The sequence below is a fragment of the Drosophila tropicalis genome, unplaced genomic scaffold (assembly GCF_018151085.1).
Source record: "Drosophila tropicalis isolate 14030-0801.00 unplaced genomic scaffold, ASM1815108v1 contig_593, whole genome shotgun sequence".
Taxonomy (NCBI): Eukaryota; Metazoa; Arthropoda; class Insecta; order Diptera; family Drosophilidae; genus Drosophila; species Drosophila tropicalis.
The window spans coordinates 20,390,208-20,402,120 of NW_027173070.1; the positions used below are offsets into that span (position 1 = coordinate 20,390,208).

General features: G+C 44.1%; 7 protein-coding genes across 7 annotated transcripts; 3 read left to right on the plus strand and 4 right to left on the minus strand.

Annotated features, from left to right (window-relative positions):
- The first annotated feature begins 55 nt into the window (after positions 1-55).
- On the plus strand, positions 56-4,061 carry pea (ATP-dependent RNA helicase pea). The gene is made up of 2 exons (XM_068291828.1): positions 56-3,368; positions 3,434-4,061. The coding sequence occupies exons 1-2, from the start codon at positions 164-166 to the stop codon at positions 3,979-3,981; spliced, it is 3,753 nt and encodes a 1,250-aa protein (XP_068147929.1). The 5' UTR covers positions 56-163; the 3' UTR covers positions 3,982-4,061.
- Positions 3,982-4,440, minus strand: LOC137578184 (cytochrome c oxidase assembly factor 5). Its single transcript, XM_068291836.1, has 2 exons — positions 4,149-4,440; positions 3,982-4,090 (listed from the first exon to the last, which is right to left on the minus strand). Exons 1-2 carry the CDS (start codon positions 4,347-4,349, stop codon positions 4,049-4,051), a joined length of 243 nt encoding a protein of 80 aa, XP_068147937.1. The 5' UTR covers positions 4,350-4,440; the 3' UTR covers positions 3,982-4,048.
- A 103-nt stretch (positions 4,441-4,543) lies between these two features.
- CysRS-m (cysteine--tRNA ligase-like protein, mitochondrial) lies at positions 4,544-6,786 on the minus strand. The gene is made up of 2 exons (XM_068289401.1): positions 6,645-6,786; positions 4,544-6,588 (listed from the first exon to the last, which is right to left on the minus strand). Exons 1-2 carry the CDS (start codon positions 6,653-6,655, stop codon positions 4,920-4,922), a joined length of 1,680 nt encoding a protein of 559 aa, XP_068145502.1. The 5' UTR covers positions 6,656-6,786; the 3' UTR covers positions 4,544-4,919.
- A 50-nt stretch (positions 6,787-6,836) lies between these two features.
- O-fut1 (O-fucosyltransferase 1) lies at positions 6,837-8,303 on the plus strand. Its single transcript, XM_068288705.1, has 2 exons — positions 6,837-7,009; positions 7,076-8,303. Exons 1-2 carry the CDS (start codon positions 6,886-6,888, stop codon positions 8,164-8,166), a joined length of 1,215 nt encoding a protein of 404 aa, XP_068144806.1. The 5' UTR covers positions 6,837-6,885; the 3' UTR covers positions 8,167-8,303.
- eIF3m (eukaryotic translation initiation factor 3 subunit m) lies at positions 8,225-9,756 on the minus strand. Its single transcript, XM_068288706.1, has 3 exons — positions 9,596-9,756; positions 9,314-9,493; positions 8,225-9,253 (listed from the first exon to the last, which is right to left on the minus strand). Exons 1-3 carry the CDS (start codon positions 9,638-9,640, stop codon positions 8,315-8,317), a joined length of 1,164 nt encoding a protein of 387 aa, XP_068144807.1. The 5' UTR covers positions 9,641-9,756; the 3' UTR covers positions 8,225-8,314.
- Positions 9,757-9,833: 77 nt separating this feature from the next.
- Ercc1 (DNA excision repair protein Ercc1) lies at positions 9,834-10,729 on the plus strand. Its single transcript, XM_068288708.1, has one exon. It carries the CDS (start codon positions 9,873-9,875, stop codon positions 10,650-10,652), a length of 780 nt encoding a protein of 259 aa, XP_068144809.1. The 5' UTR covers positions 9,834-9,872; the 3' UTR covers positions 10,653-10,729.
- On the minus strand, positions 10,685-11,894 carry Ciao1 (cytosolic iron-sulfur assembly component 1). The gene is made up of 2 exons (XM_068288707.1): positions 11,848-11,894; positions 10,685-11,779 (listed from the first exon to the last, which is right to left on the minus strand). Exon 2 carries the CDS (start codon positions 11,752-11,754, stop codon positions 10,747-10,749), a length of 1,008 nt encoding a protein of 335 aa, XP_068144808.1. The 5' UTR covers positions 11,755-11,779; positions 11,848-11,894; the 3' UTR covers positions 10,685-10,746.
- Between the last annotated feature and the right edge of the window lie 19 nt (positions 11,895-11,913).

Sequence of the window (11,913 nt, forward strand, 5' to 3'; positions counted from 1 at the left end):
ATTTCATGAAATTTACTGCCATATAAACTTTGTTGTTAATCTCAAATGCGAGAATTTCTCAACACTAATCAACAGCTGATTCCAACCACGGTCAAAACGTTTATTTTTCGGATTTAGCATTTTTTACGATTTGTACGATTTGCTTGTATTCAAGTGCTGCATCATGGACGAATTGCAGCAGCTGGAGTATCTATCGCTGGTCTCCAAAATTTGCACAGAGTTGGACAACCATTTGGGCATCAATGACAAGGATTTGGCTGAATTTATTATTGACTTGGAGAACAAGAATCGCAGCTATGAAGCATTCCGCAAGGCTTTGGCAGACAATGGAGCTGAGTTTCCAGATTCTTTGGTTCAGAATTTACAACGTATCATTAATCTTATGCGTCCTAGTCGTCCGAAAGACGATAAAATTCCTGCTGGTTCAACAGAAAAGGATAACAAAAAATCGGAACTCATGAGAATGTTTCCGGGTCTAGCATTACCCAATGATACGTACAGCAAAACTGAAAACGACGATCATAAAGAGGACAGAAAGGACGAAAAACAAAAGCCGGACAAGAAGGATCGCAAGGAGAGCAAACCAAAAATTTCAGAATTGAGCGATGTGGATGCTGCGATGTTGGAACTGGAGGCACTGGCTCCGGGAGAGAACAAATCGAAAGAAACATCCACAAAGCGCAGAGAGCGTAGTCGTAGTCGTGATAGAGATCGGGATCGACGAAAGCGTAGTAGGTCTCGTGGAAATCGAGTTGGCCATAGGAGCAACTCTCGCGAACGCGATCGGTCACGCCGCCACACCAAACGAAGCAGATCACGCGAAGATGGGCATGGAGAACGGGACCGTCGTAGAAGTAGAGACAGAGAACATCGCTCTCGTGATGATCGTCGTAGGCGAAGCAGATCTAGAGACGATCGAGATCGCCGCAGACGAAGCAGATCCCGCGAAGAACGTCGCCATAGATCGCGCTCTCGAGACCGGCGAGAAAAAATGCCACCACCAACTGCCGTTATGGCTGATGACCCAGAAGCTGGGAAAATTTACTCGGGCAAGGTGGCCAATATTGTTGACTTTGGTTGTTTTGTTCAGCTTTTTGGCCTGCGTAAACGCTGGGAGGGCTTAGTTCACATTTCTCAGCTGAGAGCGGAGGGACGTGTAACCGATGTGACGGAGGTAGTAAGCCGTAATCAGACAGTCAAGGTTAAGGTGATGTCCATTACCGGCCAAAAGGTATCCCTCTCGATGAAAGAAGTCGATCAAGAGTCCGGTCGAGACTTAAATCCACTCTCGCATGCTCCCGAGGATGAAGACATATCATTGAGGGATCGGAATCCGGATGGTCCATATAGCAGTAGCACCTCCATGTTAAATCTGCAGGGCAATAATCTCGACGGCGATGAGCATGAGTCAAGAAAACGTGTCACCAGAATATCCAGTCCCGAACGGTGGGAGATTAAGCAAATGATCAGCTCTGGAGTCCTTGATCGCAGCGAAATGCCAGATTTTGACGAAGAAACCGGTTTGCTTCCCAAGGACGAGGACGACGAGGCCGATATAGAAATTGAGATTGTTGAAGAAGAGCCACCTTTCCTCTCAGGCCATGGACGAGCCCTCCACGACCTATCACCCGTGAGGATTGTGAAAAATCCCGACGGTTCGCTGGCGCAAGCAGCAATGATGCAATCGGCACTGTCGAAAGAGCGCCGTGAACAGAAAATGTTACAGCGCGAACAAGAGATGGAAGCGGTGCCCACCAATCTCAACAAAAACTGGATTGATCCTTTGCCAGAGGAAGACTCTGGTCGTCATTTAGCGGCAAATATGCGTGGCATGGGACTAGCTCCCCAAGAAGTCCCCGAATGGAAGAAGCATGTTATTGGAGGAAAAAAGTCCTCGTTCGGCAAAAAGACGGACTTAACGCTTGTTGAGCAGCGACAATCTCTGCCCATCTACAAACTGCGAGATGATCTCATCAAGGCGGTGACAGATAATCAAATTCTGATTGTTATCGGGGAGACTGGATCCGGTAAAACTACCCAAATCACCCAATATCTAGGTGAATGTGGATTTACGGCACGTGGAAAGATTGGATGCACACAACCGCGTCGTGTGGCTGCCATGTCGGTTGCAAAACGTGTGGCCGAGGAATATGGTTGCCGTCTTGGTCAAGAAGTGGGCTATACCATACGTTTTGAGGATTGCACTAGTCCGGAGACTGTAATCAAGTACATGACAGACGGAATGTTGCTCCGCGAGTGCCTTATGGAGGCAGAACTTAAGGGCTATTCAGTCATCATGTTGGATGAGGCTCACGAGCGAACAATTCACACCGATGTTCTGTTTGGTCTGCTGAAGACAGCCGTGCAAAAACGCCCGGAATTAAAACTAATTGTTACGTCAGCCACCTTGGATGCGGTCAAGTTTTCGCAGTATTTCTTTGAAGCTCCCATTTTTACAATACCTGGACGTACATTTCCCGTGGAAGTGTTGTACACAAAGGAGCCGGAAACCGACTATCTGGATGCCTCTCTAATTACGGTGATGCAAATACATTTGCGTGAACCGCCCGGTGACATTTTGCTTTTCCTCACTGGTCAGGAGGAGATTGACACGGCTTGTGAGATATTATATGAGCGCATGAAGAGCCTAGGCCCCGATGTGCCGGAACTGATAATTTTGCCTGTATATTCTGCTCTGCCATCCGAGATGCAAACACGCATCTTTGACCCTGCCCCGGCAGGCAGTCGGAAGGTGGTAATCGCCACGAATATTGCCGAGACTTCCCTAACCATAGATGGTATATTCTATGTGGTGGATCCAGGATTTGTTAAGCAGAAAGTGTATAACTCGAAAACGGGTATGGATTCGCTTGTAGTTACTCCCATTTCGCAGGCAGCTGCAAAGCAAAGAGCTGGCAGGGCAGGACGTACTGGGCCAGGAAAAACTTATCGTCTTTACACGGAGCGAGCTTATCGAGATGAAATGTTACCGACGCCTGTGCCCGAAATCCAACGTACTAATCTGGCAACCACAGTACTTCAACTTAAGACCATGGGCATCAATGATCTGCTGCACTTTGATTTCATGGATGCACCGCCAGTGGAGTCTTTGGTCATGGCCCTGGAACAGCTGCACTCACTCTCGGCTCTTGATGATGAGGGATTACTTACCCGTTTGGGTCGTCGCATGGCCGAGTTTCCACTTGAGCCGAATCTCTCCAAAATGCTTATCATGTCTGTAGCCCTGCAGTGTTCTGATGAGATTTTGACCATTGTATCCATGTTGAGTGTGCAAAATGTGTTTTACAGGCCAAAAGATAAACAGGCGTTGGCCGATCAGAAAAAGGCAAAATTTAATCAAGCTGAGGGTGAGTCTTCTACATTGTCTGTAAATCAAAGTGAAAATTTTAAATTGTTTTGTTAACTGTTTTAGGTGATCACTTGACACTGTTGGCAGTCTACAACAGTTGGAAGAATAACAAATTCTCGAATGCTTGGTGTTACGAGAATTTTGTTCAGATAAGAACCCTAAAACGTTCACAGGATGTACGGAAACAACTGCTGGGTATTATGGATCGTCATAAATTGGATGTGGTATCGGCGGGCAAGAATTCTGTGCGTATTCAAAAGGCAATTTGTTCTGGCTTCTTTCGTAATGCTGCCAAAAAGGATCCACAGGAAGGTTATCGTACTCTGGTAGATTCGCAGGTGGTTTACATTCATCCTTCAAGTGCTCTGTTTAATAGACAGCCCGAATGGGTGATCTATCATGAACTGGTGCAGACCACCAAAGAATATATGCGCGAGGTGACCACAATTGATCCAAAATGGTTGGTGGAATTCGCTCCATCTTTCTTCCGCTTCTCTGATCCAACTAAACTCAGTAAATTTAAGAAAAATCAACGACTGGAGCCATTGTACAACAAATATGAAGAGCCTAATGCTTGGAGAATATCCCGAGTTAGGCGCAGACGGAATTAATTTACTCTTTCAAAAATTATTACATATATTTAGTTTTAGTTAAAAATAATGAAATAAGAATCATTGATTAATAGCCCTTGCGTCCACGAAAGCGTTGTCTGTTATCCAGCTAAAATTTGGATGAACGGTAAGTATATAAAAGTGACTGAGTTTTAGTTTCCGTTTACCAGTGAACGCTTGCACTCATAAAATGTGTTGCGCAGGATTTGGCACTCTGGCGGCACACTGTTGTCCTGCAAGCATTGACGCGGTGTTTTTTTGTCCAGTCTACAGCATTCACTTTCTAGTAGGCACATCTTTAAATCGGCACGAACTCCAGCGCAAGCTGTTTCATCAGCTAGCTTTTCATTTCCCTCGTACCGCATCATTTTTGTAAAATTTGTTTTTACTTTACAATTATTAAAATTATTTCGTTACAAAATCAAACTCAGCTGTGTAGTTGGTGTTGGAAAACGAAAAATTTGTCCCGGCTTAGTGCTGTGAAACTATTGATATCGATTATTTAGTTAGTGATGAGATTCGAATTGAGCGCTTGTTGAATTGGGTTTAAAATAATGTGAACTTATCATTATTAAATATTTATTTAAAATAAATAAAATATTTACGGGGAGGCCAAATAAATCTTCCTTTCAGCTGGAGCTGAGAAGTTTCTTAATAATAAAACAAAACAAAAATATTTACAGCAGTCCTCGGTAGATGAGTTGTCTAAGTGACCCAGTTATTTGGGCAACTGAACAACGAGGACCCGGGTTCGAATCCCAGGCTAGTGTATGGATGTAGTTTTCGTCTAATTGTAAGCCGAAGGCCTTAGCTGCCAGTGCTTGTAAAATATAGTTAGGTTGATAATTTACAACTATGTCCTATACTTATAACAATAACAATAACAATAACAAAAATATTTACAAATTCCCCAAGTGGGAATAAACTATATATTTGGTTTAGCCTGAGCTTTGATTATCTTTGCTGGCCGTTGCGACCACCCAGGAACTGCCCTGCTTGTGATCCCGCACCTGTATTCCCTGTTGCTGAAGAACATTCCGTAGATCATCGCAGACGGCTAAGAGTTGAAGGTTCTTTGGCGATTGTGCCGTCGCCTGTTCTCTTATGTTACCCCGTAGGCTAAGAATATCCGAGACTAAATTGCTGCTGTCCAGTCCCAGCGCGGATAATTGTTGTTGTCTTGATTTTGAGCTTTCCGTTTCTTTAAGTTCTGTCAAGCCAAAGTCTCCCATGGCTTTGTTTATGAAATTTCCAGTAGCAATCAATAAGTCAAGGCAATAAGCTGGCTCTTGTTCTGCATTTTTTGACTGGTCATTTATGCATCGACTAATGCTGGACATTTGATCCATGAGTACACTTAATCCTCTAGCAGTATCAAAGTCATCCCGCAAACTTTCATCAAATTCGTTAACCGTATGAGCCAGTTGTGCTCGCAGAGCTCCCTCATCTAGATACTTGAGAGGTTTCAAAAATGATGTGTACGCTGACAAATCCGCCTGGAAATTGCGGAATTTTTGCAGGGTCTGGCGGGCAGTTATCATGAGTTGATCACTGTACGGCATGGCATTGCGATAGTTGGACAAAAGACAGGCCATACGGAATTCGTCGGCTGTATAGTGTTTTAGAAGCTCCGATACTGAGATAGTATTCTTTAGGGACTTTGACATTTTATCCTTATCTCCAGTCAAATGAAGTTGTCCGGTGTGCATCCAATAGTTGACCCACTGATCGGTCTCATATCGGGCACAGCATTGAGCCTCTTCGTTCTCATGGTGCGGAAAGCGCAAATCCAGTCCACCAGCATGGAAATCCAATCGCGAACCAAAAAACATTCCAGCTATCGCACTACACTCTATATGCCAGCCAGGACGACCCTCGCCACCCCAAGAAGCTGTCCAGCTAGGCTCATCCGGCAACTTTTTTGCTTTCCACAAAGCAAAGTCCGAACGGTGTCGCTTATCCGTCCCCTGTTCCCCTGGTTCCGTGCAGCTATCGGTATCCGTTCTCTGTAACTTGCCATAGTGCACCACCTTTGACACATCAAAGTACACTGAAAAGTCTTTCGTAACGTAGGCCTGTTCATTCGATATCAGCTCGTTGATAAATCGCTGAATGTTGTCAATATTGGAACTAACATGACTCCTGATATCGGGAGGTTGCACATTTAAGCGTAGCATATCGTGTCTAAACTCTGCTTCATAGGCTCGCGCCATGTCCAGCCAATTGCAACCCGATTCCAGAGCTCTTCGTATAATTTTGTCATCCACATCCGTTATATTCATAGCTGTGACCAAATTGATACGAAAGTAATTTCTGAGAATGCGCTGAATAATGTCAACCTTAACATATGTACTGGCATGACCCAAGTGAGCCGAGTCGTAGACCGTGGGTCCGCATGTATACCAGGTTACCATGTTAGGATTGGGTAGTACAAGTGGAACTTTTTGCCGCAGGGCATGATTATAAATCCTAATGTTTGTATGTTGACCCAGGGGCTTTTGCCAAATGTACTTTTGCGTCGATTCTGTAGGGGGAGGTGGAGTCTGTCCTTGTCCCTGGCTGTGCCATCTTTGACAGGATTGGAAGCGTTGTACCTTACAAAACCGGCTAGTAGAGGAAGATTTGGGTGAATTAAAGCAATTTGTTAACGATGACATGCTTACAAATTCAACATATTATTGATTGGCCAATATCACATAAATTTAATTTTGTTCTTCTACACAATTAACTAAGTATTTTACTAAAATTAAAAAACAAACATCAAAAGCAGTACTATACTTCAGATTTTTGTTTTTGTCTCGTCAATGTTGGCTAACCTATTAATTTAAGACTTTTTAGCCTTTTTAGCCTTTTTTAACACTGAACCGGGTTTTGGAGAAAAATATAATAAAAGAAGCCGGTAAAATGCAGTGGCTTGAGATAAATTTGAAATACCTTTTAATATTCTTAATTGGTCACGTAAAACCCGGAATTGGCAATACATACGAACGAGATCCGAATGGCTATCTCACCTACTGCCCCTGCATGGGTAAGTTTTGAGATTTGTAAACAAATTTTTTGATTTGATCGTATCCCACTCTCTCCGGCACTTTAGGACGCTTCGGCAACCAAGCGGATCACTTCTTGGGTTCCCTTGCTTTTGCCAGGGCTTTGAATCGCACTCTTATACTTCCGCCATGGGTGGAATATCGGAAGGGTGAACTGCGTTCCCATCAAGTATCATTCGACACGTACTTCGATGTGGAGCCGTTGCAGAAATTTCATCGCGTCATTCTCATGTCTGAATTTATGGACCAACTGGCCAAGGATGTTTGGCCTGTCGAAAAGCGAGTGTCCTTTTGCTATATGGAACGTAAAAGTCTGCAAAAGGAAAAGAATCAAGACAGACAATGTCACGCCAAAGATGGGAATCCATTTGGACCTTTTTGGGACACCTACAACATTGATTTCGTAGCCTCGGAATTCTATGGACCACTTCACTTTGATGTGCACCACAGCGCGGTGGCCAGCAAATGGCAAGCTAAATATGATGTGGTGTCCTGGCCAGTACTGGCGTTTACTGGAGCACCAGCTAGTTTTCCAGTACAGCTGGAGAACTGCGAATTGCAAAAGCATTTGCAATGGAGTTCCAAATACAGAGAAGGAGCGCGCGATTTCATTAAGAATATACTTCCTCGTGGTGCCTTTGTAGGCCTCCATTTGCGAAATGGAGTCGATTGGGTCCGAGCCTGTGAGCATGTAAAGGATAGTCAGCACTTGTTCGCCTCTCCACAGTGCCTGGGCTATAGAAATGAGCGAGGCTCCCTGTATCCTGAGCTCTGCATGCAGACTAAGGAGTCGATAGTGCGTCAACTGAAAAGAGTCATCAAGAATGTACGACAGACTCAGCCGAAGAATGAAATTAAATCGGTATTTGTTGCCTCTGATGCCAATCATTTGATCAAAGAACTGAGGTCTGCTCTCAGCAGAATGAATATCACTGTTCATAAGCTGGACAAAGATGATCCCTACTTAGATCTGGCCATTTTGGGACAATCAAATCATTTCATAGGCAATTGCGTTTCATCCTTTAGTGCCTTTGTGAAACGTGAAAGAGACTCGCATGGTTTTCCCTCCTCCTTTTGGTCATTTCCAAAGGAAAAGGAAAGGCAACAACAACAGACAAGATTGCATGAGGAACTGTAATGGACACATGTCTAGCAATACTCAGTAGTTTTTAAGATAATTTTTTCCATTGGCGTACTTTACTTTTACTTATAGAAATTTATTCAAGAATCAAATCATTCATTCCAATCAATATATTTAATAATTTATATCGAAAACTGCATCATGTCTAGTGTATCAGTTTCTGGGAGCGAGCCAAATCCAATTGTGCAGACGCGACATTTGTCAGACCTTCACGCACCGAGCTGAGGTTCTCTTTCCAGGCCTGAAGCAAATCCCTAAGCTGCTCCCATTGAGGAGCACCAAAGGTACGATGCATGGTTGATGAAATGTGCACCTTACGATTGGCCTGATCGAGACGAGCCCGGACCAGCTTGGTTTTCAATACCTCGATAACAAACGGCTCCACTTCGTTTTCGGTGATTTGCAATTCCTTGGTCAGAGCCTCGAAAGACATCTCGGCATTGCTCTCTGCCAGTTGCATGAAAGTAAGGAGACGCATTTTCTTCATATTCTGCTCGTGATTCAGCCCCTGTGAGTTAACAAACTCCTTGTGCTCCTCATAGAACTCGACGTAGGCGGGCAATTTCTCCGAGACAAAAATTGAAAGTAAGTCATGGATCAGATCGCCCTCCAGGAAACGAACCGGCTTCAAGGACAACAGCGGGTCTAGCAGGAATGTATTGGGATCGGCCAAAGCAGTGACAATGCACTTCATGGCATCCTCACGAGCAACACAAGCATTATCGGCTGTGTACGTGCCCAGCAGCTCGATCATCACCTTTGAGGAACGCTCCAGATTTGTATCCTTGGTGACATCGTGGAGTAGTCGGTATAGTTTCTGCATTTGTTCGCTAGATGGCGGGCAGTTGGCAAATTGGGATTTCAATTGATCGACGCCGGTGAAGACCTCAAGAACTTGATCGCATTGCTTGGCCACTTGTACCAGATGGTAATAAACATGGTAACGCAACGGTGAGGCCGTGTCTAGGTTGTTGAACAGACGCCACAGCGACTGCAAGCATACCTTGGCCAGTGGTTGATTGGGTGCCTTTGTCATCTTTTCGCAGTAAGCCAACACAATATTTTCACCGCGATCCAATGGTATCTATCAAAGAGAAATAAACATTAGTTAACATTCGAATCTTCTAAACACCCATTGACTCACTGTAATCATAATGGACACAATGCTATTCAATATGCCATCAATTTGGGCTGGTTCTCCATCTTTGAAGCAAACATCGCAAACTCCAATTATTTTGTGCAAATCATCCTCAACGCCCTTGTTGGATTTCTCCGATGAAATTTCAGCTCCCAGTTTCTTGAAATATTTTCGCAGCTCTTGCACCTTTATTGAAAGTAAATGTTTTAATAATATTGTTTTTTATTTATAAACATAACCTCACTTTCATTTCGGAAAAGAAGGAAATTTTTGGTTTCCCGGCCTTACCTGCTCATCCAAGGACAGGTCTATAAACACCGGATGCGAAGTCATTGCTTAATTTTCGTTTTGTTGAATTGTTGTCACTTTAAAATGCAGAATTTGGTCAAAACTAATAACGCACACGTCTTCGTTGTCGCTTTGACAGCACAAAAGGAAAGAGAAACGGAGAGGGCAGTGTTGACAATTTGGCTATATAAAAGCTAAAAAAAAAATAAATCTATGAAACTATCGGATATTGTGTCATCTTTAGTAGACAACAACAATAGTTTGAAACGAAATAGACATGGATGAATTTGACGATGATTCTTTTAACGATATTTTGGGATCAATGGAAATCCCTACGCCGGCCAAACAGCCTAAAACATCATCCGCCGCCACATCACATAGCAGCAGCACCGTTTCTACATCTACATCAGGCTCAGCCATAAGTGCAGCGCCAGTATCGAAACCGGCTTCAAATCCCCATAATGTTCTTGTGCACACTAAGCAACGCGGGAATCCCATATTAAAGTTTATACTTAATGTTCCGCTCGAGTATCGAGATGACATTGTGCCAGACTACGTTGTGGGCCGTACATCATGCATCTTGTATTTATCGCTTAAGTATCATAATCTTAATCCGGATTACATTTGTCAGCGCCTCAAAGCTTTGGGCAAGTTGTATGAACTGCGAGTTCTGTTAGTCCAAGTCGACACGCCTGAACCGCACAATGCCTTAAAAAGTCTAACACGTATTTCACTTCTTGCCGATCTCACAATGATGCTCGCTTGGAACGCAGAAGAGGCAGGAAAAATGATTGAAACCTACAAACAGTTTGAAAAGCGGTCGCCAGATTTAATAATGGAGCGGGTGGAATCGAATCCCCACCAGAAATTGGTAGCTGCCTTGACCAACATTAAGCCGGTAAATAAAACGGATGCAGTGACTCTACTGCAAACATTTGGAAACCTGGAAAATCTAATCAATGCTAGTGAGGAGCGTCTAAGCCAGGTAATGGGTCTGGGACCCCGCAAGGCGAAAAAGCTATACAAAACACTTCAAGAGCCATTTCTCAGCAAGTAGGATGGACAATAAATATTAAAAATGTGATCAAGTTTATAGTTATGGAATACAAAATAAAACATTTATTTTAATTTTAATGTCTAAGTACACAATGTTAGTCCAGCATTTTCCAAATTTTGATGGTCCCATCATCACTACAAGAAATAAGTTGGCCAGCTGTCACTGGGTTCCATTCCACAGAATTAACGTCCTGCTCGTGGGCACTTTCTTCGGCGGTTACTTGCTCGAATGTGGGCTCATCACGTTTTGAGTCACTGCTTTCCTTAAATATGCGAATGCCATCGTCGCCACAAGCAGTTGCTATTAGACCCGTTAATTTGCACCAAGACACATCATAGATGGCCCGGGAATGTTGGCCGGACAAAGTACACACACATTTCCACACAGTCTGTTTATCTGGAGTAGCCACACCAGCATCGTTACCCGGATGATAAGCCCGCCATATCTTCAGGGTTGTGTCGTCGCTGGACGAGACCAGCCTCTCGCCATCCGCGTCAAAATCAATGCTCCAAACAGTGCTTGTATGAGAGGACAATGTGGCCGTGCAATCCCAATCACTGTCCAAGGCACTCTCGGCGAACATTTTAATCGTATTATCATACGAGGCCGAGGCTAGGATTTCCTTTGTAGGATGCCACACAACTCGTTTCACATCTTGGGTGTGCGGATTAAGAACTGCAGCGCATTCGAATTCATCATCACCAGCAACTTCCCAAATCCACACCGATTTGTCGCGTGAGCAGGTGGCTAGTAATCCACCTGACTTTGACCAACTCACACTCTTCACCTCATTCTCATGCCCTTCCAGTGTGGCATTACATTCAAATTCTCCCGAAGATTTCGACCAAATTGCTGTGGTGGCATCAAAGCTGGCCGAAGCTAGGTATTGTCCACATGGTGACCAGCGTATCTCTCGTATTGTGCGTTTGTGTCCATCCGATAGAATGGTCTTGGTGCTCCAGCTGTTCCCCGAGAGGCTCCATATGCGTATGGCTTTGTCTTCGCCACAGGACGCAAAAGTGTTGCCCTTCGGATGCCATGCCACGCCCCAAATGCGTCCCTTATGACCCTGCAATGTGTGTTCTAGTATGAGACGACCCATAACGGTGAAATCTGTTTAAATCAGCCTGAAATTTAACACATTTAATAATTGTTGATAACAAAAGTAAGAAGAAGCAAGGCTTTTACTGCTTACGTGCTGTAGGCGGTGTCCAACACTAGAGCAAGACGCAACAGCTGTTGCCCACCCACCACCATTATG

Excerpts from the sequence above, each read along its gene's own strand:
- pea (XM_068291828.1), top strand. The coding sequence starts at position 164 with ATGGACGAATTGCAGCAGCTGGAGTATCTATCGCTGGTCTCCAAAATT. Across the intron at positions 3,369-3,433 it reads AAAATTTAATCAAGCTGAGG|GTGATCACTTGACACTGTTG; the intron begins GTGAGTCTTCTA and ends TAACTGTTTTAG.
- LOC137578184 (XM_068291836.1), bottom strand. The coding sequence starts at position 4,349 with ATGATGCGGTACGAGGGAAATGAAAAGCTAGCTGATGAAACAGCTTGC. Across the intron at positions 4,091-4,148 it reads ATGAGTGCAAGCGTTCACTG|CTGGATAACAGACAACGCTT; the intron begins GTAAACGGAAAC and ends TCCAAATTTTAG.
- O-fut1 (XM_068288705.1), top strand. The coding sequence starts at position 6,886 with ATGCAGTGGCTTGAGATAAATTTGAAATACCTTTTAATATTCTTAATT. Across the intron at positions 7,010-7,075 it reads CACCTACTGCCCCTGCATGG|GACGCTTCGGCAACCAAGCG; the intron begins GTAAGTTTTGAG and ends CCGGCACTTTAG.
- eIF3m (XM_068288706.1), bottom strand. The coding sequence starts at position 9,640 with ATGACTTCGCATCCGGTGTTTATAGACCTGTCCTTGGATGAGCAG. Across the intron at positions 9,494-9,595 it reads ACCTGTCCTTGGATGAGCAG|GTGCAAGAGCTGCGAAAATA; the intron begins GTAAGGCCGGGA and ends CTTTCAATAAAG. Across the intron at positions 9,254-9,313 it reads TTGTGTCCATTATGATTACA|ATACCATTGGATCGCGGTGA; the intron begins GTGAGTCAATGG and ends TCTCTTTGATAG.
- Ercc1 (XM_068288708.1), top strand. The coding sequence starts at position 9,873 with ATGGATGAATTTGACGATGATTCTTTTAACGATATTTTGGGATCAATG.
- Ciao1 (XM_068288707.1), bottom strand. The coding sequence starts at position 11,754 with ATGGGTCGTCTCATACTAGAACACACATTGCAGGGTCATAAGGGACGC.